Source organism: Trichosurus vulpecula, chromosome 9 (genome assembly GCF_011100635.1).
Source record: "Trichosurus vulpecula isolate mTriVul1 chromosome 9, mTriVul1.pri, whole genome shotgun sequence".
Classification (NCBI taxonomy): Eukaryota; Metazoa; Chordata; class Mammalia; order Diprotodontia; family Phalangeridae; genus Trichosurus; species Trichosurus vulpecula.
Window position 1 is genome coordinate 118247598 of NC_050581.1, and position 23859 is coordinate 118271456.

The following is a 23859-nucleotide window of genomic DNA, read 5'->3' on the forward strand; positions in this document are numbered from 1 at the left end:
TCAGGAAGAGGGAACGTTCCCCAGCGTTCAACTACTTGATACAAAAAGTTCATTTCCATGTAACTTCAAGGTGGGTTGCAGTTACACAAGGGTCAAGAAATTCACAAATTTCCTATCTTCTTGGCCTTGCATATATTTAGGTTTCCCTATGAGGTCATGGTAAACGTGTTCAGGATGAGAAATCGTCCACATTTTGGGAATTTTGGGATTTGCTAATTTAAGAGAATTCCTTGTGAAAGAATGAAAGCAACAGCTGTAAAATTTTATAGTGAAGTATTTCCCCTAAAAGCTTGAATAGATAAGGTAAGTAGACTGTGAAAATCTTCCCCCCCCCCCCAAAAAAAAGAAAATCATCATCTCTGGCAGGACATGTTTTGTTTTTGTCTTTGCATTCCCAGTACCTAGCACCACCTGGCCTGGCAAATGGTAGGTGACTAGGAAATGGCTGTTAAACTGAACTGTATGAAAATCCCTCTATAATTTTAGCATATTCTTCAAGCGAAATGAGGAACCAAAAATAAACATATCAAAAATGAATGTGAGAAGGATAGGAACTGTTCAAACTTTATGTATGTGATTCTAAAACTTTGATATTTTTCATTAATGCATAATTTGGATTTATACTTATTTCCAGGAGGGTTAAATCCAACAAACCACCAAGATGTTCTCTATCTTAATTAAAAGTCATATAAGGCATTTAATAGATAGTGACTTTTGCAGTCTTCTTTTAGAAATATACAACTGTAATGTTAGCTCAGATTATCAAGTTCTCATGGGTTAGACAAAGGAAGTGATTAAATAGCAAAAATAGTCAACATAAAATGCCCAGGATAGTGGTATCAGTTCTGAACTAGTGTTCCTTTTGAAAAACTAGAACCTATAAGGGGCAGAGATAAGGAAGTAGTCAGTGTCTACACTAATAAAATGAGTATGTATACCTTAGAAAACATCATCTAACAGGCAATTTAGGAAATGAACAGCCTGCATTCTATTCCTGATTCCACCAATAACTTTCTAAGTGACAGGGAACCCACCTATCCCAGTGCTGTGCCTGTAGAAGATAAATCTCCATTAGCAAAAGAGTGCTGTTCATTCTTACATATATATGCACAGTCTGTAAATTACTGTAAATTAGCTTAGCTGCCCAGATGGGGAAACACATCAAATGGGGATCTGGCAGCCTAAGGCATTAAGCTCAGGATATTTACCAGCACATAACTTAATACGTACCACTAAGTTCTACCCACCACCATCACTGCCACCACTACCACATTCCAATAATATGACAGAATCAGTGATACAAAGAACAAAGTCAGAGGGAGAAAGAGAAGACAGTGAAATGCAAACTCGGAACTACTTTTCATTGTACTCACTAGCAACCCCAGGGGTGGGAAACCTGAGGCCTCAAGGGCACATGTGGCCCTCTAGGTCCTCAAGCTCAGCCCTCTGACTGAATACAAACTTCATAGAACAAATTCCCTTGATAAAAGGATTTGTTCTGTAAGACTTGGACTCTATCAATCAAAACGCCCGAACCCAAGGACCTAGAAGACCACATGTGGCCTTGAGGCTGCAGGTTCCCCGCCCTAACCTAACCTATCCCATGCAGTACTTGTATAGCTAAGAAATAAACTGGTGGGAGAAGTTAAAGATGAATATAATTACAAGTACAATAAATCATACAACCAATCGAGGTACTGGACACACATATTTGGTCTTCAATTATGGCCAATTTCTTTACGATAGTTATGGCACAGCAGAAAAATACTGAAAAATGAAATAGAGAAAACTGTATTTTTGTCCTGGTTCTGCCACTTTACCATAAGTGTAACCCTGGGCAACCGATTCACTTCTCCCCTCTTAAGGACTCAATTTCTAAAAAATAAGGGGTTTGAATTAAATAATTTCTAGGGTACCCTCCATCTTTAAATTCTATGAATCTATTAAATCACTTCTTGCTGACAAATAATGTACTAAAAATTCAATTCAAAGGATAAATTGTTCAGAAAATTCAGATAAAAGAGTTGTCACCAGAGTTCTCAGGGTAAATATGTTTGCCCAAAAAAGATAGCTAAATCCTGAAACAAAATCTCCAAGTATGAAAATGATTCTTTTCTGAAAACTGCAAAGAGAGAGGAGATGCTGAACCAAGAATGTCTCCTCTAGATCCTCCAAGCCTCTTACCCAGGATCCACTGGAGAAAACATCGACACAATATCGTATAGAAGGTTTATTTTTAAATTGTAATCATGTCTGGTCTTGCTGATACTCTGAAATCTTAGAGTTACCATACATGTCAGGGATGTGCAAGGAGAGCTTGATTAAGCCTCGTTCTACTTGTGTATTTGGTGTGTCATAAATTCCTATAAAGAAGACAAGTTAAGGTATTATTTGATAAAGGTACAGTTCTCCATAGATAGGTGCTTGTGTAGGTTAAGTTATGAGAACCTGATTGCAGCCAAAATTCCTCTGGAAAGTGCAAAGCATACTCATTCATGTGCCACACTAGATGTACTGTTTAAGATATTGGGAGCAAAACCTACACTTATTTCTTTTTCTGAATAAACTCATTAAATAGATGCATGTCAGATTCAGATCAGTCTTCTGTCCAAGAAGCTTGCTTAAAATTCTAAAAATAATCCCACTTTGGCAGATCTACCCTAAACACTCAAAGCATTATATCTATATTTTTTTAAGTTGAAGAAAAATACTGTACAGGGACTCCCAAGTTTTTTCTGATACTATGTAAAGAAAATAACAGCTATCCTTCCAATTTCCATAACTGTGTTGGGAAGAGCTTCCTTCCTTGAAAGGGGAAAACCACACTAGTTCTACCTGTGGCTCACAGCAATGAGCACAACCTTTTTTATTTTTTTTTTAATGTCTTTTTTTTTTTTTGCTGGGTGAAGAGCTAGCTTTATTGTAGACATTCCTGGTTCAGCCTTGGGGCTGCCTGCCCAGGCTGCTCCCCCCTACTCATGCTTTAGGCTCAGCCTCTTGAACAGGTACTCGCCCAGCCTAGACTGGGAGTCTGCCTGCACGTGGCACAAGGTGTTCAGGGGGTCACCCAGGCACTTCAGCAGCTTCACTTTCTTGCCCAGGTAGTGGCTCTCCAGGAAGTTGCAGAGGTGTGGATCCCCTTGGTTCAGGGCATGCAGCTTCAGGAGGGCCTGGTTCAGGCCCTTCTCCAGGTTCAGGGCAGCCTGCATGGCATCCAAGCTGCAGTCCCATTCATCTTGGGCAGGTTTCTGAACAGCCTGAAGGAGGATACGGCCCCTACGCTCCTTCTGGAGCCACATAAAGTGTTCAGCGCCCTTGAGTTTGTCCTTTGCTAGCTCATGGAAAACCTTAACACCCTAGGCAGGGCGACATCATCCCAGTCGAAATAATAGAAACCCAGGGACAGGTAGGAGTAGGAAGCCTGCAGGTACAGGTCGGCCAGGCAGTTGACAGCAGCCTCGGCCTCGAAGGAGAAATTTTAGTGGATCTGGGAGCTACAGCTCATGGCACTGAAGGGGAAGGGAGGACATAGCTGGTAACTGGAGATGAAGGGCGGGTGGTCCCAGGGGCTGGAGGGCTATAGAAAGGTGAAGTTCAAAAGCAAGGGGAGCTGGGGTCCCTGTTCCATCCAAACACTGTTGAAACAAGAACTAGAGCCCAGATGTGGTGTGCACAACCTTTTTTTAAAAAGAAACTCATATGCCAGACCAATGAATAAGAAAAGGAAACATACAAGAGGAGAATGATTATGAAAATATTTTTCTGACAACCACTGACAGAGTCGAAAAGAAAATGGATTTCTCCCCTACAAACTCAACCTTCTTCCAAACTTGCCTATTTGTGTCAAAGGCATCATCATTCTTCTTCTCTCCCAGGTTGACCAACTCAACATCATCTTCCATTCCTCCCTCTCCCTCACTCCCTATATCCAATCAGTTGCCTAATCTTGCTCTTTCTTTCCCTCAAACATCTGTCACACTAACCCCTTCTCTTTAATCATCCAACCCCCAGGCCTTCATCACCTAGATTACTGCCTGAAAAGACCTCCTACATGATCTCCCTAGCTCCAGTCTCCCCCCAACTCTGGTCCACCATATACACTGCTGCCAAAGTGATTTTCCTTAAGCATAGACTTGACCACACCGCTCTCCTCAATAAAGTGCTTAGGCTCTCATTACCTCTAGGATCAATTCTCAACTCTTGTTCACACCCATATTTCAACCTGCCTTTATGGTCTCAAATATATCATTCCCATCCTGCCCTCTGATTCAGTCATTCTGTTCCTCACAGACAGACCTTCACTCTCACTTCCATATCTCTGCACTGGCTGCTCCCGACCTCCCCCCGCACCTCCTCCCTGCAAGGTGTTCTCCATATGAAGTCACTTCACAAGTCTCAGTTTAGGCACAACCTTGTACATCAACACCTTTCTGATCCTCTCACTATTAATGCCCTCCCTCTCTAGCTTTACTTTCTTATATTTATTCTATATATGCTTACAAAAGTACTGGTTTCCTTACAAGCAAATGTAAATTCCTTGACAGTATGTACTATTTTGTATTCTTTCTATCTGTTTGTCCAGTGCCTAGCACACAGTAGGCACTTAATAAATGTTTGTTGACTGAGAGAAATTATTATAACTGGGGAAAATTAGGGAGACTTCAACACAAAAGGTATAGTACTAACCAAAATCATCATTAAAAGTCAAGGAAAAAAATAGGCACTTGATCTAAAAAGTGGTTCCCAACAGATACCGTGGTCAGGGATCTGCAAGTCACTTGTACATGTGAGAATTAAGTATCACACTCACAGAAATTTTTCTACTTCCCCACCCTGTCACTAGGAGATAGTGTTAACCATACTAATAAAACCAGCCTTGCACTATGCCTTCCAAGGCTGTTGCTCACCCTAGGGGAACCACATTTATAAGGCTACATTGTGAAGTTCAGTAGACCGAGACAGCATTATTGAATATCCAGTCCAACAGTGGGGAACCCGAGGTCTCAAAGCCACATGTGACTTCGAGGCTACAAGTTCCCCACCCCTAATCCAGTCAAATACAGCTGACAATCAAAACTGACAAAACTATATGAGGTTGCAACAGGTCTCAACATAGACCAGGCTGTTTTCTCCTCAAAATGTTATTGTTGCTTTCTTAATGAGCTACTGTGAAGAATTCTTTTCCCACATAAGAGACCCTCCATTTCAACTGTAAAACATTATAGAGAAGGTATGTTGAGCCTCACTCAGCCACTCAGAGGTTAACACTTCTGAAGAGATGAAAGCAGCCTCAGCTAATCTGTAAAGCTGTGTCTCTAAAGACATCAATAGCTCCTTTGGGGCTATACTGGGAAGTCCTGTAGATTCCATGAGGTTAAGAGCCCCACAGCTTCTCATTTCTTCTGCCTATCATTAGCTGGGGCACCTTTTTCCTTTCATCTGGGCCAGAGAGGTGGGAAACCTCTAACCCAATAAAAGTTTTTGTCAAAACCCTAGCTGATGTTAGCAAAGGAAGGCACAAAAGCTGCCCTACAGTCATCCTCATTACATATCCCTTTTCTCCCAACTTAGAAAGAAAAATCAAGTCTTCTCCCAAGGATGTATTCCGCACTATATATAAATGCACCTATAGCCAAAAATGTTTCTTGGCAAGCTCCAGGGACAACTATTAACAACTCCCTAATCAAATTCGACACTTTGCAGGCAATGAGACAGAGTTACACCGCTATTACCTTTAATTCAGCCAAAACCTGTGCCCACTGAGCTGTTCTTCTGGGCTCTCAGCCAGATTAATCACAAAGAGGGGGAGTAATAGCACATCGTTAAAACAACAGAAGCCTCACCAGAGTTTAGTGCAATACTTTTCCTGATACTGTGCTCTTCTGATAAACTAATCCTGGATGAAAAAAGGAGGTTACCTGTTATGCCTCATACCAAAGAACGAGTGCTGAGCAAGCGAATACGCACTTCAGAATTTCAAGAAAGCCTTCAACCAAGTCAGGGAAAAATTCTCTAGCACAGATAACTGCTTTAGAAAGGAGTTTCCCACTCAGGTATCTGAACACTGGGCTAAAACAGGAAGAAAGCTCACTCACTTGGACTGAAGTGTCTGTCTAGGCCATGTGCCATCTTCATTTTGGGGCTCAATGACAAGTACCTGAATGAAAAGGAATAATACATTAAGGCAATGGAAGCAATCCTTATTGTCACACTACCATCACACATTTTTTGTTCTATACAAAGAAATTCAAGGCTGCCAGGATCTAACCGATTTTTGCAAAGATGACAAATTCTTGACATTCCATAATATATTTATTTACACATACCAGAAAGAGTAATCTGCAATCAATAAAGCAAGCATTTACTAAGCACTTATGTACAAAGTACTATGCTAAGAACTAGAGGCTTAAAAAAAGGGATGGGGGCAGCTAGGTGGCACAGTGAGCACAGCACCGGCCCTGGAGTCAGGAGGACCTGAGTTCAAATGTGACCCCACACACCTGATACATGTACTAGCTATGTGATCTTGGGCAAGTCACTTAACCCAAACTGCCCTGCCCCGCCCCAAAAAAGGATAAAAGCAGCCCCATCCTCAAGAAGCTTACATTACAGCAGGAGAGACAATACGTAAATAATTAGGTAGCTACAAGATACATAACATAGAGTAGATAGAATGCAACTTTGGAGGGGTAGGAGATAGAATGGCCTCCTTCAGACAGTGGCATTTAAGCTGAGTCATCAAAGAAACTTGAGATTCTGAGAGGTGGAAGTTAAGAAAGAGCTTTCCAAGCACAAGGGACAAACATAAGCTTAGAGCCACATACCTGCCCCTGGTATAAACCAGCATCTTGCACAGTGTTGTCTGGCTTGCTGAGCTGCTCATATGTATTACTCATGTATTTGTTCCATAACCTTGTTTCCCTCTCATCAGGAATGTTAAATAGTTTCCGCATTTCCTTCTCAATGGTTGCTAATTACAGACAAACACACAGTTTAGCTGTTTTTCTACAGTCAAGTCTCTAATGTAATAGCAAGAACTAGGTCTGAGGAATTGAACAAGGCTGAATCAAAGTCCCACAATGCCACTAAAATAAAGATAAATCGCTCAGAAACATTTTCAAGTTTTCTCATAGTATTCTGCAGCTGAAATTCCTCCTGCCTAATCCCAGGACCACTGATGAGTTCTGAAAAAAAAAACAAAACCATCACCCATGTGAGTCCTTTCTAACACAGCTTTCTTGGCTCTTGGTACAAAAAGCAGCAGCAGTTGGCTGGGACTACCAATCTGACTAAAACTGCCAACTGCTTCAGCTGGGCTGACTTTACACCAAGATCTTTCAAACATGCTGGGAGCTGCAGTCTTACCCCTAGGGAGTTGCTCTCGGGCAAAAGTCAAACTTCAGAAGATGACTAAAGTACATCACTAAAACAGATAGTATTAAAGACAACCCAATGTGAACCAATGCATGTGCTGTCAGGAGTGGTACATGTGTTGGCTATTGGCTGGTTTCCTGAACTTTTTTTTTCTTTTTTAATCTTTGTTACAAGGGAAGATGGCAGCAGGAGGGGAGGAAGAGGGTGGGCACAGCAAGGCATATTCAGAAAAGAATAGGCTATAAAAAACCAAACATAACCAAAAAACTAAGAAGGGTATAGGCTGTAGCATGAAAAAGCAAGCAGGCAGCATATTCTGCTACACTATATACTTAAGCCCTTCTAGATGACTCAATACTGTACACACCATCATCAGTCCATTCAACTCCTTTCCCTAAGTTTTCATCCCAGAGCCGGTGCCTGGCACTAGCACGAGCCCAAATGAACTGGCACTATTGCTAAGGTCATGGCGAGTGCTTAGTATACACCAGGGACAAGATAAGGGTGCTGTTCATCTCCAACACTGATGCCTACCCCAACAGGAAACAGCAGCCATAGTTCTACAGCCCTAGTCCACAGACGGGACAGTCCCCAAAACAGAATCAAGTACACAGTACCTATCTCAGATTGGAAATAAAGAGATGACTGTAAAGGGGGAGAAACGCCATTCCCGATGACACTGGGTCTAAACTGAACCCTACCACATACCAGCCCAGCTTAGTAGATGCTCACCTATGGTATCTGCTTTGCTGAAATGGCAACTCAGCATATTGGTGGGGTCGCTGTTTTCACAGAGCTTCAGTTCCAGCAAATAAACCTCTACTTTGCAGTGTTTGACAAACAGGCCATGTTCCACAACCTATGACAAGAGGCATCAAGGTGAAGGACAGAAGGGGATGCCATATCAAAGAGAAGATATATACACACAGAAACTAAAGAGCAAGTCAATAGGTTAACATTGAAACATGAGAATCACCTTCCCTGAGTGGCTAGGCAACCAGATCTACAGATTAAAATAAAAGACATTGTCCAAAATACCAACAGAAAATCTACCCCACAGGTTAGGTTCTATTAGGACATGGAAAAGAATGCACTGCCTTCACATAGCCAGCACCAAAGAGGCAGCAGTCACACACCATGATCTCCTAAAAGAGAAAGCAGATATGACAGGAGCCCACAGGCTACATTGGAAGGTCAGCTTAGCTTCTAGACAGGACTCTTCCTTGCTGTCAGCCAGAGCCAGGTGCCCTGAACTTTACCCACAGTCTACTTTAAAACGAGTAAACTTTACGTACATATTACTAACATAGTAAAGAGACACCTGCCACATAACAATGGTTCAAAAATGAATTCGTTTCTGATTACAAAAACAAAGGATCATCAAATGCGCCTATGAAGTTAGCTCTTGAGTCAGATACCAAATAAGTGGTATACTTGGTGCTTTTAAGTCTGGACATATTTACAAAATGTTCAAGATAATGCCTACTGTCAAAGCTATTATCATAGCTTACTGGGTATATGAAGTTAAGTCAAACTACTACTTACTGTTTTTCTTTCTCCTGCCAACTCAACTTCTCTCTAGAACCTACTCAAGATCCCAGATTTCTAGCTGCTGAAAAAGGTATTCCTCACCCCAAATGGTGATTCTGAACAGCTTAATCTAACTGCTGCTCTCCTTTCCTATCTTGTTAGGAAGGGAATATACAAAGTATGCAGAGCCAAGAGACTTGCACAATTTAAAAACACCATGTGGCACTGGAGCGATGGAAATTCTCCAATGTTGGAATAAAGCAAAAGTAAAAAATGCAGAAGCCCTCAAAATGTATGGATCTCTGTGAGAGACTTAGCTTTGGTGGAAGTCATGGCACTCTTGAGTCTACATATTTAGAGGCCAGGCCTTCCAATCCAGGATTACTGATATATGTGCCTACTTGAACCATAGGAATCTGCTTGTCCCCTAGAGGCTCAAACTGTCCCTGGCTATAAGATCTTGGCTTTAGAATTGTTCATGGGTGTTGCCTAAAGTACAGTCAATGAAAAATACAAGTATGTGATTTTTTAAGGGAAATGAGATGCAAAGTATTGAAATATTTACTTCAAATGGACATTTCACTTCTATAGCTCTCCTACATCCAGGCTAAAAATATACTTAGATGAATGCCATACTTACCATAAACTAAATAGCAGTCATGGTGTTCTGATGCCAGTCGCATTGACCAGAGCAATAAGGCTACTTTTGCTACTGCCCAATTCTACAACTCTCCCCCACCGAAAAGAAAGAAAGAAAAAAAAAAAAGGCTGAATTTGGAATCATTTCCAGATGTGTGGAAGTAAGGACAAAAGCACTTTCATTCAGCCCAATTAGGTCTGTTTAGCTCAACTCAAATCCAGCACAAGCAGGTAGTTTTGTCCTCCAAGCAAACTCTATGAAGAACAGAAATACCACAAGGTACAAGGAGGCTGTACAAGCATAATAGTACAAAGCACTCACTTTTCTGACGATAGGCTGCTGCCCTTCTACACAGCCATACCAATTCACTAATTTATTCCAGGCTTCAGTAGGAACCAATACATAGTCCAGTTCATCAATTAAATGTTCCTTTAAGGTTTGACTTTCAGGATCTGAAATGAAAAAGAAAAAAAACAACAAATCATGAGATGTGCAGCTCTTCTCTGAAGGAATATGTTTCAACTGATTTCTGGATACTCTGATGAACCTGTGACTTCATCCATTCATGCAAATTGAAACCACCTTCCATGTTTTCTCTCATATTAAGTGATTCTTGTGCATTTCCTTCTTTAAAACAATTTCTTTTATTATAAATGTCACAAACATTCATGTCTTTCCATAAAACCACCACAATCATCATCAGTCATCATCATCTAGGTAGGCTCCCATTGTCTTCATAAAAGACTTTTTAAATAGAAATAAAACTTTTATTTAAGTCTTAAAGGCGTCAACAATACTTAAGTAATTCAAATACACTATGTCAAATTCAAGATGAAAGACACTGCCAGCAAAAACTGATGAAGATCATTCCTCCCTGGTCTGGGGACCAGACTACAATATCCACATTCCACTACCACCTTCTAAGTCTATAATGTTCTGAAATGGCTGGAGATTCAGGAAGTCCTACATTAAAGTGATTGTGGTATAGGGGATAGAGTGCTGAAGACCACCTCTACTCTTGCCAGCAATATGACAAATCATTTAATCTCTCTGATATTCAGTTTCCTCATTTGTAAAATGGAAATAATAGATGTAAAGCTTATCTCACAGGGGTGTGAGGCTCAAACAAGGTGTTTATATAAAGCATTCACAAACTTCAAAATTCATATGAAATCCAACTACCACCAGTAAATGCCAGCTCTATGCCAGGTACAGATAGGTGTACTGGATGAAAGGAATATAAAGACAAAGGTAAATGAGTACCTGCCATCAAAATGATGTTTTATCTGAGACATGTACACCAAAAAGCAAGCATACGTGTGTATACATGTACAGCACATACAGAGACAAGCACTGTGAAGATAATTTTGATACCCCTACTCAATTTAATCACTATTTACTCAGGTCATTGTGATTTAATGGGTATCCGTGACTGTAAGCAGAACAGAGTTAACGCTGTAAAAATAAGAGTTATGTACACAACAATGAATACATTATTTATTGGTGATTATATTGTGTTGGATTTATCAGATAGATTCATGCTATGTTAATTAAGTCTGTTGTAAGAACATGTAATGGCCTGGATTAAGAACTTATAATATTAGCAATGCCTTCCTCCCACACTCCTAAGTAAGTTGCCTGAAATAAAGTTCATAAGCCTCAGCAATACCCCTTTACCCCTATGAATCACTTCCATCAGTGCCTAGTGACTTTTGCTTCAAAACCACAACTTCCTTGGACCCTGGGGTACTGTTGGTCAAACACTAAGCAAGGGTCTTATGACTTGTGGAAAACCCTGAGATGTTACTGACCTTTGGAAAGTCCCTGCTGATATGGTCTACAACTAACAGCCTATAGTTGATGACCTGTGAAAGGTCTGTTGACAAAGTGGTTATGATTGATGGACATTTCCCTTAACTAATCATAAGACTTACCCACTTCTGGAATTGACTAATCATGGGATTGTACCTCCTCATTCTATTTTTGATACTGCCTCAATGGCTACAAAAGCAATTTTTTCTCAAGCAGAGAAGTGATTGTGAGGAAGATCTTCGACCAAGATTTATTAGAGACCACTGGTATTCCTAATAAATTGATTGATCATGCTTGGAAGCTCTGTCTCAATCATTTTTGTTACAGATAGGAATTTTGTAACTCACACAATATTTATCTACATATATATACACATATGTGTGTCCAACATGTACACAGATAAGCATATGCAGATGTGCATATATATATATATATATATGCACAACACATAGATAAACATGAACAAAATATACCTGAAATTGGCACAAAGTCCTTTTAATAAAGAAAGCACTAACAACTGAGGGAATGAGGAAAGACTTCCTACAGAAGAGAATGCCTGAACACTATGTGATGGTCAACCACGATATACTTGGCTCTTCTCAGCAATACAATGATCCAAGACAATTCCAAAAGACTCATGATGGAAAATGCTATCCACATCCAGAGAAAGAACTATGGAGTCTGAATGAAGACCAAAGTATGCTATTTTCACTTTTTTTTTCTTTCTCATGGTTTTTTCCTTTTGTTCTCATTCTTTTTTCACAACTCGACTAATGTGGAAATATATTTAATATGATTGTACATGTATAACTTACATCAGATTGCTTTCTGTCTTAAGCAGAGGGGTGAGAAGGGAGGGCAAAAAAAAATATGGAAATCAAAATCTTATAAAAGGGAATGTTGAAAACTAAAAAAAAAAAAAAAAAAAAGAGTGAGCCTCAGCTGAGTTTTGAAGGAAAGCAAGAATTTTAAGAGACACAGGAAGGAGTGGTGCATTCCAGGCCTGGGAAGAGCCTACAAAAAGGCTCCATAGGTAAGTAGCTTATCCTCACACTGAGAACTAAGTAAGAGAGGTACTACAGATTATCAAAACAAGTGTGAAAGCTACTGTATGAACTGGCTGGTATTTGTCAATTTCACTGCACGGCTAAAGAAATGTCCTGTACAAATAGGATCAAAGCAGCAAGGGAAGTTAAGAAAGCAACGTGTGAACACTACCTGGAATACATAAACCTACCCCATTCCTGCTCCAAAAAAAAAAAAAAAAAAAGGCAGGAAGTTTTCTGGGCAATCAAAGTTATTCCCTTCTCCCTCTTGGTGCCTTCTCATCTGGTCATGTACTAGCTGTGAAATCCTGGGCTCATTTCCCTTCTTTGGGCCTCAGTTCTCAGTTACTTTTACTTTTTCCTATAAGATGAAGGAGAGGAGAGACTGTATTCAATTCCACAATATTAAAGAATATATGTAAGGTCCTTTTGCTAAGTTTTAATGATACAAAAATGAAAAAGGATGATGACTGATACAAAGCAAAATGTGGTGAAGATCCAAAGTGCTCTGAATAAAATTTAAGAAGACAGGTCACTGGGGGCATCAGGGAATGCATCTTGGGAGAGGTAGCAGCTGAAGTGTGCCTTGAAGGAAGAGGATTTCAACAGGCAGAAGAAATTAAGACAGGAGTGCAGAATGAGAGGATCACCTAGTCCAGCTGGACCTAAGAATGAATGAAGAGGAACAGCATGTGATAAAGTTAGAAGTGAATTGGAGTCAGATTGTGGAGGAACTTGAATGGCAGGCTAAAAAGTTTATATTTTATCCTTCAGGTCAACAAGTATCTATTAAGCACTCCCTATGTGCCAGGCACTACACTAAGCCCTGGAAATAGGGAATCATTAAAGGGAGGTCCCTTCTTCCCCACATCCCAGGTAGTTGCACTAACAGTTGCATTCCTCAATGATCAGTGAATAATTCAATAATTTCCATCTGACCCACTTTTATATACAGTTCCTCCTGCTCTGAAAATTCTCACATCTACCAAGAAGATGGAAGGAGTAGGATTCTCCACAGGGTCAGGGCAAGGAAAACACAAAAGAACTTAAGGTTTTGAAAATCCCATATGCGTATAGTATATCCTTTTTAGCATCCTTAAATGCTTGCTTGATATAGGAATGATACAACTGAGTCTGTTTACATTGGCATTTCTACAGCAGCTTCTGAAGAGCTAAAAGTATTTAATTTATTCTTCCTCATTATTGTGAAGTATACAAAGGATTATGCATAGTATTATTCTTTAAAAAAAATTTAATTCATAAACTTAAAAACATTATGAACAAATACAAACAAGCAATTATGGGAATGAATCCCAAATAAAGTCATAACATCTAAACTATTTACAACTTGATTTTATTTCAAATAACATTATAAATTTACTATCTGTTGCACGGAATTCAATGGAACCTCTATGGAGGACATACAGAAATACAAGAATCACAGCATGATTAGGGGCAATGGGAGCTAAAGTGTTGAATTAAGTTCTCTAATCAATTGAACCATTACAAAGAACAAAATGATAATCGGCCCTGTGTCCCTTTCTGCCATCTTTTCTGTGTACTTGTTCTGTGGCTGTTGTGTTTAACATATAGTAACTGTCCTAATACATGGTGGTATTCTAATTTGACTACCCTCACTCTGCATCATTTTGTCTATAGGATAATCATTCAGCAGTGAGTTTGATGCGTGGTTATCCAAAAAAAAAATCTCAACTACATTTCAAGAATTTCTTCTATGAATAGGTAAGAAATGAATTTTTACCCTAATTATTCACCAACTGCAACCCTGTGTGTGTGTATGTGGGGGGGGTGTCTCATTTTATTCCCTATTCTCTGGCTATCTCCTCACAGGAGGACCAACTGCCCATATGAGAGACCTTGCCTTTAAGGGTTCCACCCTTTCATCTCTAAAACTTCTGTCCTGGGGCCCCTGCTTTCCTAGCTGGTGACTGCATTTCCTAGGGCACTATTTCAGAAAAGCCCCAAGCACACTTTGCTTCAGGCAATCTCATGTCCTCTCCAACTACTCTGAGAGTGTCCTACGCCCCTCCTTCCCTCTATAGTTCTGAAACGAGGAACTATAACCAGATCCATCATGTTTCCTGGATAGAATGTTTCAATCTATTCCATGGTGGTGCCACTAAGTATCCCTACAGTTTTCTCATTCAAAGTGCCCTTGGTTCAAAGTCACCCCTTCCCCATTAGAATGGAAGTTCTTTAAGAAAGAAGACGGTCTTTTCATCTCCAATGCTCAGCATGGTTTTTGGCACATAACAAGCATTTAATACATTATTTTTCATTCATTTATTTAAACATTGTGGACAATGAAAATGCCAAATTCAGTCTACCCTGGCTGGGATTCAGCCACGCTTGATGTCAAACTCCCTAGCCAGAACATAGCAAACCGTTTTCATTAACACACTAGTATTATGATACTGCAATCAAGGGAGGGATATCAAATTGGGATTCTCAAAGCAGTTTCCTAGAGCATGCTGTTGGCCCACCACTGCTAAAACTACAACATAATTTCAAAATATAAATTTCCATTCTAAAAGTTTCTCAGGCAGAGGTGAATGGAGAGGAAGAATAAGACACAAAAGTACCAGCCTTATCACAAGGATTCAATTTAAAAAGAGATCAGGAGAAAGAATGGAACGGGAAAAAAAAATAAAGAGGGAATCTAAACTATGAAACCCTGATGCTGCCTCCAGGTCACACAAATATATGAGCATGTGTACATTCATGCATACACAGAGATATGTGCACATGGAGTGATGTTTTCCTCAGAGTTTCCTAATTTTAATTTTTCATTCCAAAACCACTCACATCAACCCGGGCACTGAGCAAATAGGTTTGATCATCAGGATGACTAACAGCATGAAGACCTAGTAGGAGATTCCTTGTCAAAAGAAATATTGCATTCCTTTATGATCAACCCCAAAGAACCTTAACTCACTTATCAAATTCAATGCTCTGTCAACTTCCCCAAGTAACATCACTCAGTGTTTAAGCAGAGGCTGGAAAGCCCATATTAGTGACAATGTAGAAAAGATTCTTGCTTCCAACACAAGGCGGGACTAGATAAGCTGTAAATTCCTTCACATTCTTAAGGATACACACACACACACACACACGTGTATATATGTATACGGGTATATATATATATATATATATATATATACACACACATACACACACAGATACACACACATATACTGTAGCTAAGATGTCTTTTAAACAAAGAACAATAACATGCTGTCTTAGAAGGAACAAGACTTTGAGAGGGAAAATCCCTAATGAAGCAAAGTACTCTTAAGAGCATTTTTTTGTGGTAACAAAGAACTGTTCACTGACTGCAGAATGGCTGGACAAACTGTGGCATATGAATATACTGACATATTCCTACAGAATAAGAAACAACTAATATGATGAACTGAGATGAGCACGGGAAGCCCTATATAAAATAATGCAGAATACTGGTAACTAGGAGAACAATGTTTGCAATGACTAAAAAATAACGTAAAGGAAAGAAGCGAAAAGGAGCTGAATAATATAATGTCTTGGTCTCAGAAGAAATAATTAAAAACTCCTCCTTGCATGTCTCATTGGAAAGTGGGATCTAACTCTCCAAAATGCTGGTAAAAGTGTCAGTCATAGTCCTCATGTTGCTTGGTTTGGATTCATTGGTTTTTCTAGATTACAACAGAGGGTTAATTAGAAAAGATGTATGATGTTCAAACAAAAGGCATGAATATTTAATTCTAAAACTGCTTAAAAAAAGAGAAGACTGCTCTGTAAGGATAAAAGGATAAGCCAGGTGTGATTAGGGTGTAACTGAACAAATTATGCCATATAAATATAATGGAAGAGTACTGCCCAGTAAGAAATAGAAAAGGGGAGAATGTAAGAATAGTAAGAAAACTTTCGGCTCTCCAAATTTCCTCCACAAAAAAAGACAAAACATTGCCTCCGAGGGAATGTGGAGCAGCAGAAATAAGCAAAAGTTGGGATAAAGCAGTTGTCCTCCTAAGCCAACCCAAGAAGACACCAATAAAGACTCGACCTCCAGGGGCAGAGATTTGGCCAGAGTGAAGTACAAGCACTTCTAGAATGACACCTCCAGGATGACCCTAAGGAATCTACAAACAACAAGCCCTGGGAATTGGGAGTTGAAAGGCACTCTCAGCCTTGGCAACATTTACCTCACCAACAGAAGGGGTCAGAAGGCTGAGTAGAATACCGAAAGACCTTCCACTGTCAAGGGTCACCAAGCACAGCTGTGCTGACCAGACACATCTGGGGCTGTAGCTGTGGGGAGAAGGAGCTAACACCTGGTGAGGGCAGTAGCAGAGGAGTGGGGACCCTGCTGGCTGTGGGCACTTGCAGGAGAGCAGAATGCCTGGTTTCAGTTCCAGGGCAGAGAGGATAGCTGTAGTTTGCAGCCACCAAATGGACTGCAAGAAGCAAAAGCATTTGCAGGACAGCACGGCTGAGGCGCTAGCCCTGACTTAGGAGTGGAGAGTCCAAGGTTGGGCCCTGAGACCAACCTCAAAAAATAACAGCAAGAAAGACCTGAGGCTCAGGCCATCATTCTCCACACCTCAGGACTACAGCCTGATTACACTAATAGCTGCTAAAAAAACAAAATATAAATGATCAAGCAAAGGGGAAAGAATTAAACCAAAAATACTATTATGGGGTTAGGGAAGATCAGGGTTCATATTCAGACAAGATAATGGAGCTAAAATAACTACTCTTTTTTCAGTGAGAAACATCAAATGGTCCCAAGCTTAAAAAGAGTTCTTGGAAGAACTTAAAAAGGACTTTAAAAATCAAGTACGAGAGATTGAGGAAAAATGAGAAGAAGAAAAAAAGAGCAATCAAAGAAAATCAAGAAAATTATGAAAAGTCAACCAACTTGAAATAGAGAATCAAAAAGTTAAGGAAGAAAATGATTACTTGAAAACTAGAATTGGGCAAGGGGAAGCTAGTGATGTTCTAAACACACCAAAAAATAAAATAATGAAACGAAATGAAAAGAATGAAAAAATAGAAGGGAATATGAAAGGTCTCACCAAAAAAACTATTATGGAGGAGAAGTAAGAATAGCTGGACTACCTGAAAATTACAGTTAAAAAAAAAAGAATCTTGATACAATACTACAAGAAATTATCAATGAAAACTGCCTAGAATCTAGAACAAGAAGGAAAAGCAGAAACAGAAAAAAATCCACTGATTACCACCTAAAAGAGATCCCAAGAGGAAAACTTACAAGAATACCGGAACCAAGTTTCAAAGCTCCCAGGTCAAGAACAAAACATTGCAAACAACAAGAAAAAAAAATTAAATATCATAGAGCTACATTAAGAATTACACAAGGGGCAGCTAGGTGACTCAGTGAGTGGAGTACCGGCCCTGGAGTCAATAGGACCTGAGTTCAAATCTGGCCTCAGACACTTGACACACTTACTAGCTGTGTGACCTTGGGCAAGTCACTTAATCCCAATTGCCCTCCCTTCCCCCCTCCAAAACAAAAAACTTAAAAAAAAAAAAAAAGAAAGAAAGAAAGAAAGAAAATTACACGAGACCTAGCAGGTACTATGTTGAAGGACCACAGGGCTTAGACTACTTTTGTAGAGTAAAAGAGCTGGACTTATGACCAAGGTTGACAACCAGCAAAGTATAATCCTGAATGGAAAAAAAACAATCTGTAGTATTTATTATGCAGGTTTTCTTGAAATGGAAACATAGTTTTATATTGAATCCTCTCTTACTTTCTGCTGTGTACATGACAATGTTTTTTTCTTTTTCTTGTTTTGTATTGAAGTTTAAAATGAATTAAAAATTTACAAAAAAAAAATGACATTTTTAGAAAAACAAGACTTGTATGAACTGACTGCAGATGAAGTAAACAGAACCAAGAGAACAATTTATACAATAACACCGTAAGGAGAAAAAACTTGGAAAGATTTAAGAACCATGGTCAATGGAATGACCAATCACAATTTCAGAACACCGATGAAGCACATTACCCAGCTCCTGACAGAGGCAATGGACTCAAGGTACAGACATTTTCAAACATGGCCAATTCAGGAATCTGTTTAGCTTGAATATGCGTATTTATTTCAAAGGTTTGGTTTTTCTTTTTTTTTTTTCTAACAGAGGGAAGAGAAGACAGGTTAGATAAGGAGACTAGGGATACCAATAAGAAGGACAAAAATTAAAAGGAAAAATAAAACAAAGAAGATTATTGAAGCATTTATTTTAAAAGCACAGAAGAGGCCAGAAGGAAACACAGACATGTAAGGTAGCTCTGAAAATTACATGCTGAATTAATACACTTAAAAGGAAGAGTAAAGTGTATGTAAGAAAGTCAGTTTCATATACATTTTATTTGCTGTTTTGTTAAGTCCAGAATAAAAACTTTTTTTTTTTTAAAGAAAGAAGCTAAGTATGAACACAATGTAACAGTTCTGACCCTCTTGGGACCTCCTGATCAGTGGTTTATCATTACTACTTATAAACTGTAACCAATAAAATACACCAGAAATCAAATGAACTGTGTCATTGAAACCTTCCTCAGACAGACTGCCAATTGAAGTCTTCCCCTAAAAAAGAGTGGTTTTGCCAAATATCACCTGGAAATGCCTGCTCCCACAAGTTCTGTCAAGACTCCTCTGATTATTATCACATTTATATAACACTTTATGGTTTACAAAATACTATATTCACAACTCTATAAGGTTTTATGATCATTATTTTGCAGATAATGAACCTAAAGCTCAGAAAGGCTCAATGACTTGCTAGGAAGTGCTGAAGCTGGAATTTAAATTCAGGTATGCTATCTCCAAATCTAGCTCTTCAAATACATCTCAATGCTGCCCAACATGAATATTTCTCACTTCTACATGCAAAAAGACTTCAGATAGAGTCTTAACATCAAAAAAAGACATAATCTTCACATAATTTATTCAAATGGGAGAGAAGGTCATGGGATATTTTGAATGGTTCATCATGTATAAATTTAGCCCTGGCCAATTCACTGTTTGAAACTCATTAGCCTGGCTTTCTCCCCCCACACTATTTTTGCTGCCTACATCCCAAATCTCACCTAACAGTCAGAGAGATAAGGAAAGCTCTAATAATGCTAAGTGACCCTGCCACTTGTCCCATTTAGAAAGCAGTTCACTCAGAAAACTATAGTTCCCCAAGAACAGCCTTTCAGGTACAATTTTCAAAGGTTTTAGTTTATGTTTCTGATATTTTCTATCCTTTCCACCCTCCTGAAAATATAATGCTGAAATAAGTATGTGAAAGGAAAGAGGAAAAATTTAAAAAGTTGTCAATCCCATTCGGCCAGAGGAAAGTGGCTCAATTTCCTCCAGCCATTTTCACAAAGTTTCTCCTATATACATAACCACAAGCATCAATTTCCAAACTTTAATATGAGCCTCATTTCCATACATATCCAAACCAAAGGAAATCTGGCTCACAATGTAAATGCTACTGGTAGAAAACACTCTCTCTCATTCTCCTGTCCTGCTTAAACACTCCAACAGGCAATTTAACGTTTTACCTGAAAAAAGTCCGGAGTTATCTATTGGACCAGGAAACAGGTTGTTTTCACCCACATTGTACATATCCCAGCTATCAAAGCCCACATATTTCTTCCACTGCTTGAACCACCGGCTGTCAATCAGATACCTAGAAAAATAGACAAAATTTGACTAATGTAGAAAAGCTCAAGAGGCAAAAGCTTCTCCAATGCATATGTATACTCCACAAATATGGATTCACAGTCACTTCCCCAAGCTATCCTAATAAGGAGAAACTTGGGGCTTGAGATGAACAAAATGGGTCCAATGAGGGGTTTTAAAATGAAGTATTTACTCAAGGTAACACTCTGCCCTGATCTATGCTATGTGAGCAGCAGTAAGTTTCTATTTTTCAGTAGGCTTAACTGTACTGTAATATTTCTGATAGCCCTTCAAGCTCATTAAAATAGAAGTCTGACCATAGGCTGCATTAAATAAGGCTTTTAGTATTTATAGAAATGTGCCAATTGTGCTCCCTTTCTCTTGCCAAGCTATATAATTATCATTTTACATTCAATCTGCTACTTTTTATAGCTAGGGAAATTTTAGCAAATCTGGGGCATGTGTGTAAGTACTTCCAATAAATATTACAACTAAATGTGGAGGGAAAAATCTCTGTAGAGCTGCAAAACACAAGTCTTTGAGGTATATCCCCTAGGATTTACTGAAAGCTAATGAGTTCAGGGAAGAAATTAAAACCACAGAACTACTTACATCCACCTAGATCAGTGAAAAACTAGTACATTCCTATATTCCATTTTCACTAATACAGTCAACCAACTAACAGCAACTACCATGTACATGGAACTGTATTAGATCCTCATACACAATTCTCCAAGCAAATTCAGGGCATACCAATGGTAAAGTTTAGCATACAGTCTCAAACTTCAACTTTCTAACCTCCTACTTGAATTATGACATCTGTATATTCTAGAAAGTAATGGATAATTTTTATGATTAAACACCCTCAAATCCATTATTCTGTAATCAATTTTTTTGTGTGTCAGGCAATGAAGCCCATGACACTGCTATGGTCCTACTGAAATTCCTCCCCAATGTTTTTGGAAACATTACTGTTTGGTTAAACTAAATTTTGAATATCCCTTCCACCAAGTATCACAACACTCTGGCAGAGAGCAGAAGATGAATAAATGTAATTAATAAACATAATGTAGTTTGCCTGTCATCCTACCGCTTCATTCACTTCTTCCGAAAAATGAAAATCTGCATTTAAAAAACTTTGTGGGATTCTAACAGTATGATGCAAAGCATGCTTTAGAAGGATCTTATACATTTCCTCACAAGCTTCATCAGAATGTTACTCAAAGTCTAGGGTTTTGTTAACAGAATGAATTTCCTCTTCTCAAGGAAACAATGACATCCCTTGGTTCATGTTCTAACTCTCCAGGGTCTTTTTGTCTTTAGAATCTGTTCTGAATTACCACCATGTAAACAACTTCTAAATGTACCTATCCCCGGAGCTAGTTTGGTTTGGCCCTGCTCCTCTGAGTTAACAGCTCACTGCAAACTCTCTGACTTAACTACTACTTTACATAGTGTCACTCAATTCAACAAACTCATTAAGTGTGCAGTGATGGGCAGCGTGGCTGTGGATTGAGAGATGTTAGATAGATGGAGATCCAAGGAGTCAGAAAAGAGGAGAGGGGGAAAGGCATTCAGCCACCAATATTTACTAACAGCGTGACCCTGAGCAAGTCACCTAAATTCTGAAAGTTCCAGGCAACTCTCTAAATTACAGAGGAGTTGTCCCTCTCTTTGTTGGTAAGGAAATATCCACAATACACTTTAAATCACAGGTCCAGCCCAGCACACACACCCAATATGTGCAAGACATATTCCCATCCTCAACCTTACATCATTTCCATTCCTTTTTACTGACAAAACTTTAGCATTATACTTAGCTTTTCAGCAGTCAAAGCTAATTGCTTCTTAAAACAGCAAGCATTTATATAGTGTATATAGTGCTTTAAAGTTTGCAAAGCACAGTACATATTACCTCATTTGATCTTTCACACTATACTATCAACCATCCATTATACCATTATGGACCATAACAATTCATGGCTCCATTTCTTCCTCTAAAAAACCGAACATCAAATCCGAATGTAAGCTTTGGTCACTTAATACCTAGAATACAGCTCAATTCTGTTTCCTGGACACTTTCCTCTCTAACTCCAAAATGCAGCTGCCAAAATTATCTTTGGTCTTCTCAATTCTCTCTCCAAAACACTTCACAGTTCCCACAATCCTTCTATTAATGCAAGTTATCTGTCTGGGGCTTACAGGACCTCAACCAATCAAGTGGTAGAGACATCATCTTTCATCTTTCCCCACACCCTCCTTTCAAAGAAGTTTCTTCATTCCTAGCTCTGGTTATTCCAGCTCCCACTCCCAGGAACACCTGTCTATGCTTACTCAAAACCTAGTTCCTCATACACTCACTTCAAAATTTATCTAAAAGCTACTTCCCTCCGGGGTGCTCATGCCAATTAGGAAGAGGCACAGAGAGTTACCACCCTCTGCAATGGTGTACCTCCCAGGGAAGTTTCAACATTAAAAGGGTCCAAAATTACTCAGCTGGAGGGATTGGGATAAGAGAGAATAAAGGAAAAACAAGGAAACTTAAGATCTAGAACATGACAAGTGAAGATGTGAAACCTTCTGGAGGAACAAGAAAACGTGGGGCGTGTTGAATAGGGATGTCAACAAGCATTTACTAAATGCCTACCTACTTTGTGTCAGGCACTATGTTAACGAGAATCAGGTAAGAAGCTTCCGGGAAAAGAGTTGAGAGAGCTGAAGGGAATGATTGGGGCAAGGTCATCAGAGCTTCATTTGACTTAGGGAAGGGAGGACAAAAAGTCTGTGGGGTCCGTCCTGGGCTGGAGCCGGGGGAACCAAGGGTCGATGGGTGGGGTAGGGGGAATTGAAAAGATTCCGGCGCCAGGCCTGGGCCGGGTAGAACCCGGGAAGGCCAAGGGGCTGGGCTGGTGAAGGGGAACTACGAGACTGGCCTTAGACAGAAAGGGAGGCAGCGGCTTAAGAGGGAGGCCGGCCAGGAAAGGGCAAAGGAAAACCGCAGGCCGGGTATGGCCGAGGATGGCCGGGGGATGCTGAGGGACAGGGCCTGGGTGGGGAAGGGAGGATCACGGGAGCGGCTGCCAGGTGCCAGGTGCCGGTGCCAGGCCACATGCCGTCCGTGGCTGGGGCTCGGGCTCTCACCACTGTGCTCCTCGCTGAAGCGCCGTCCTCATCAAGGCCCCGAGCTCGGATTTCTGCGTCTCCGCATCCGGCCGCTGCCCGCAACCTCCGCCTTCCGCCATCTCCTTCCCGAGCTCCGGCCCAGCCGGCCCGGACATCCGCCTGGCGCACAGCGCGCTCCGCGCCGCGCCCCACGCGACGCACGCACACGACGCACGCACTCACGCACACACGGATCGCTCCGCACAGCGCCGTCCACGTGCCCCGCCTCCCTCCCTAGCCGCGCTCCGCCCTGTGCGTCAGCCCGACTCGCCACGCCCAGTCCGCGTGCCCCGATCCCGGGCACGCGCGTCTAGGGAGGGGCTGGAGGAAAGGCGGAAGAGAACGAGAGAACGGGACCGCGCAGTCTGGGCTGCTGGGCGGAAGGGCGGCGACCCCGGGCGGGGAACTGGGCGCCGAGCCTCAGCCTCAGAGCCACGCCCGGCCCCTCCCCCACAGCCTGCTCCTCCGCCTTCCCCTACCCTCAGCTACTTCCTGGTCTCCAACCGACGTTTCCTCTCTCCCTTCCCCCCAAATGAGGGCTCGGGGCCCCAGCCAAGTTGGGTCGTCTCCCTTCCCAGAGCCACCTAGGGCGAGTTCT

The 23859-nt window shown here is 40.5% G+C and overlaps 1 protein-coding gene and 1 pseudogene across 2 annotated transcripts in view; both read right to left on the reverse strand.

Moving 5' to 3' along the window:
* The window catches only part of USP4 (ubiquitin specific peptidase 4), an 80474-nt gene extending 57038 nt beyond the window's left edge, over window positions 1-23436 (reverse strand). Inside the window, exons 1-6 of one of the 2 annotated variants that reach the window (XM_036737834.1) lie at window positions 23241-23436; window positions 19979-20106; window positions 9866-9996; window positions 8107-8233; window positions 6825-6970; window positions 6096-6157 (exon numbers count right to left, since the gene is read on the reverse strand). In XM_036737834.1, the coding sequence (XP_036593729.1) occupies window positions 6096-6157; window positions 6825-6970; window positions 8107-8233; window positions 9866-9996; window positions 19979-20106; window positions 23241-23377 (731 nt within the window). In that variant the 5' untranslated portion in view covers window positions 23378-23436. The remainder of the gene's footprint in view (window positions 1-6095; window positions 6158-6824; window positions 6971-8106; window positions 8234-9865; window positions 9997-19978; window positions 20107-23240) is intronic. The other variant, XM_036737835.1, reaches the window with a different exon arrangement.
* On the reverse strand, window positions 2973-3505 carry LOC118830839 (annotated as a pseudogene).
* Window positions 23437-23859: the final 423 nt, after the last annotated feature.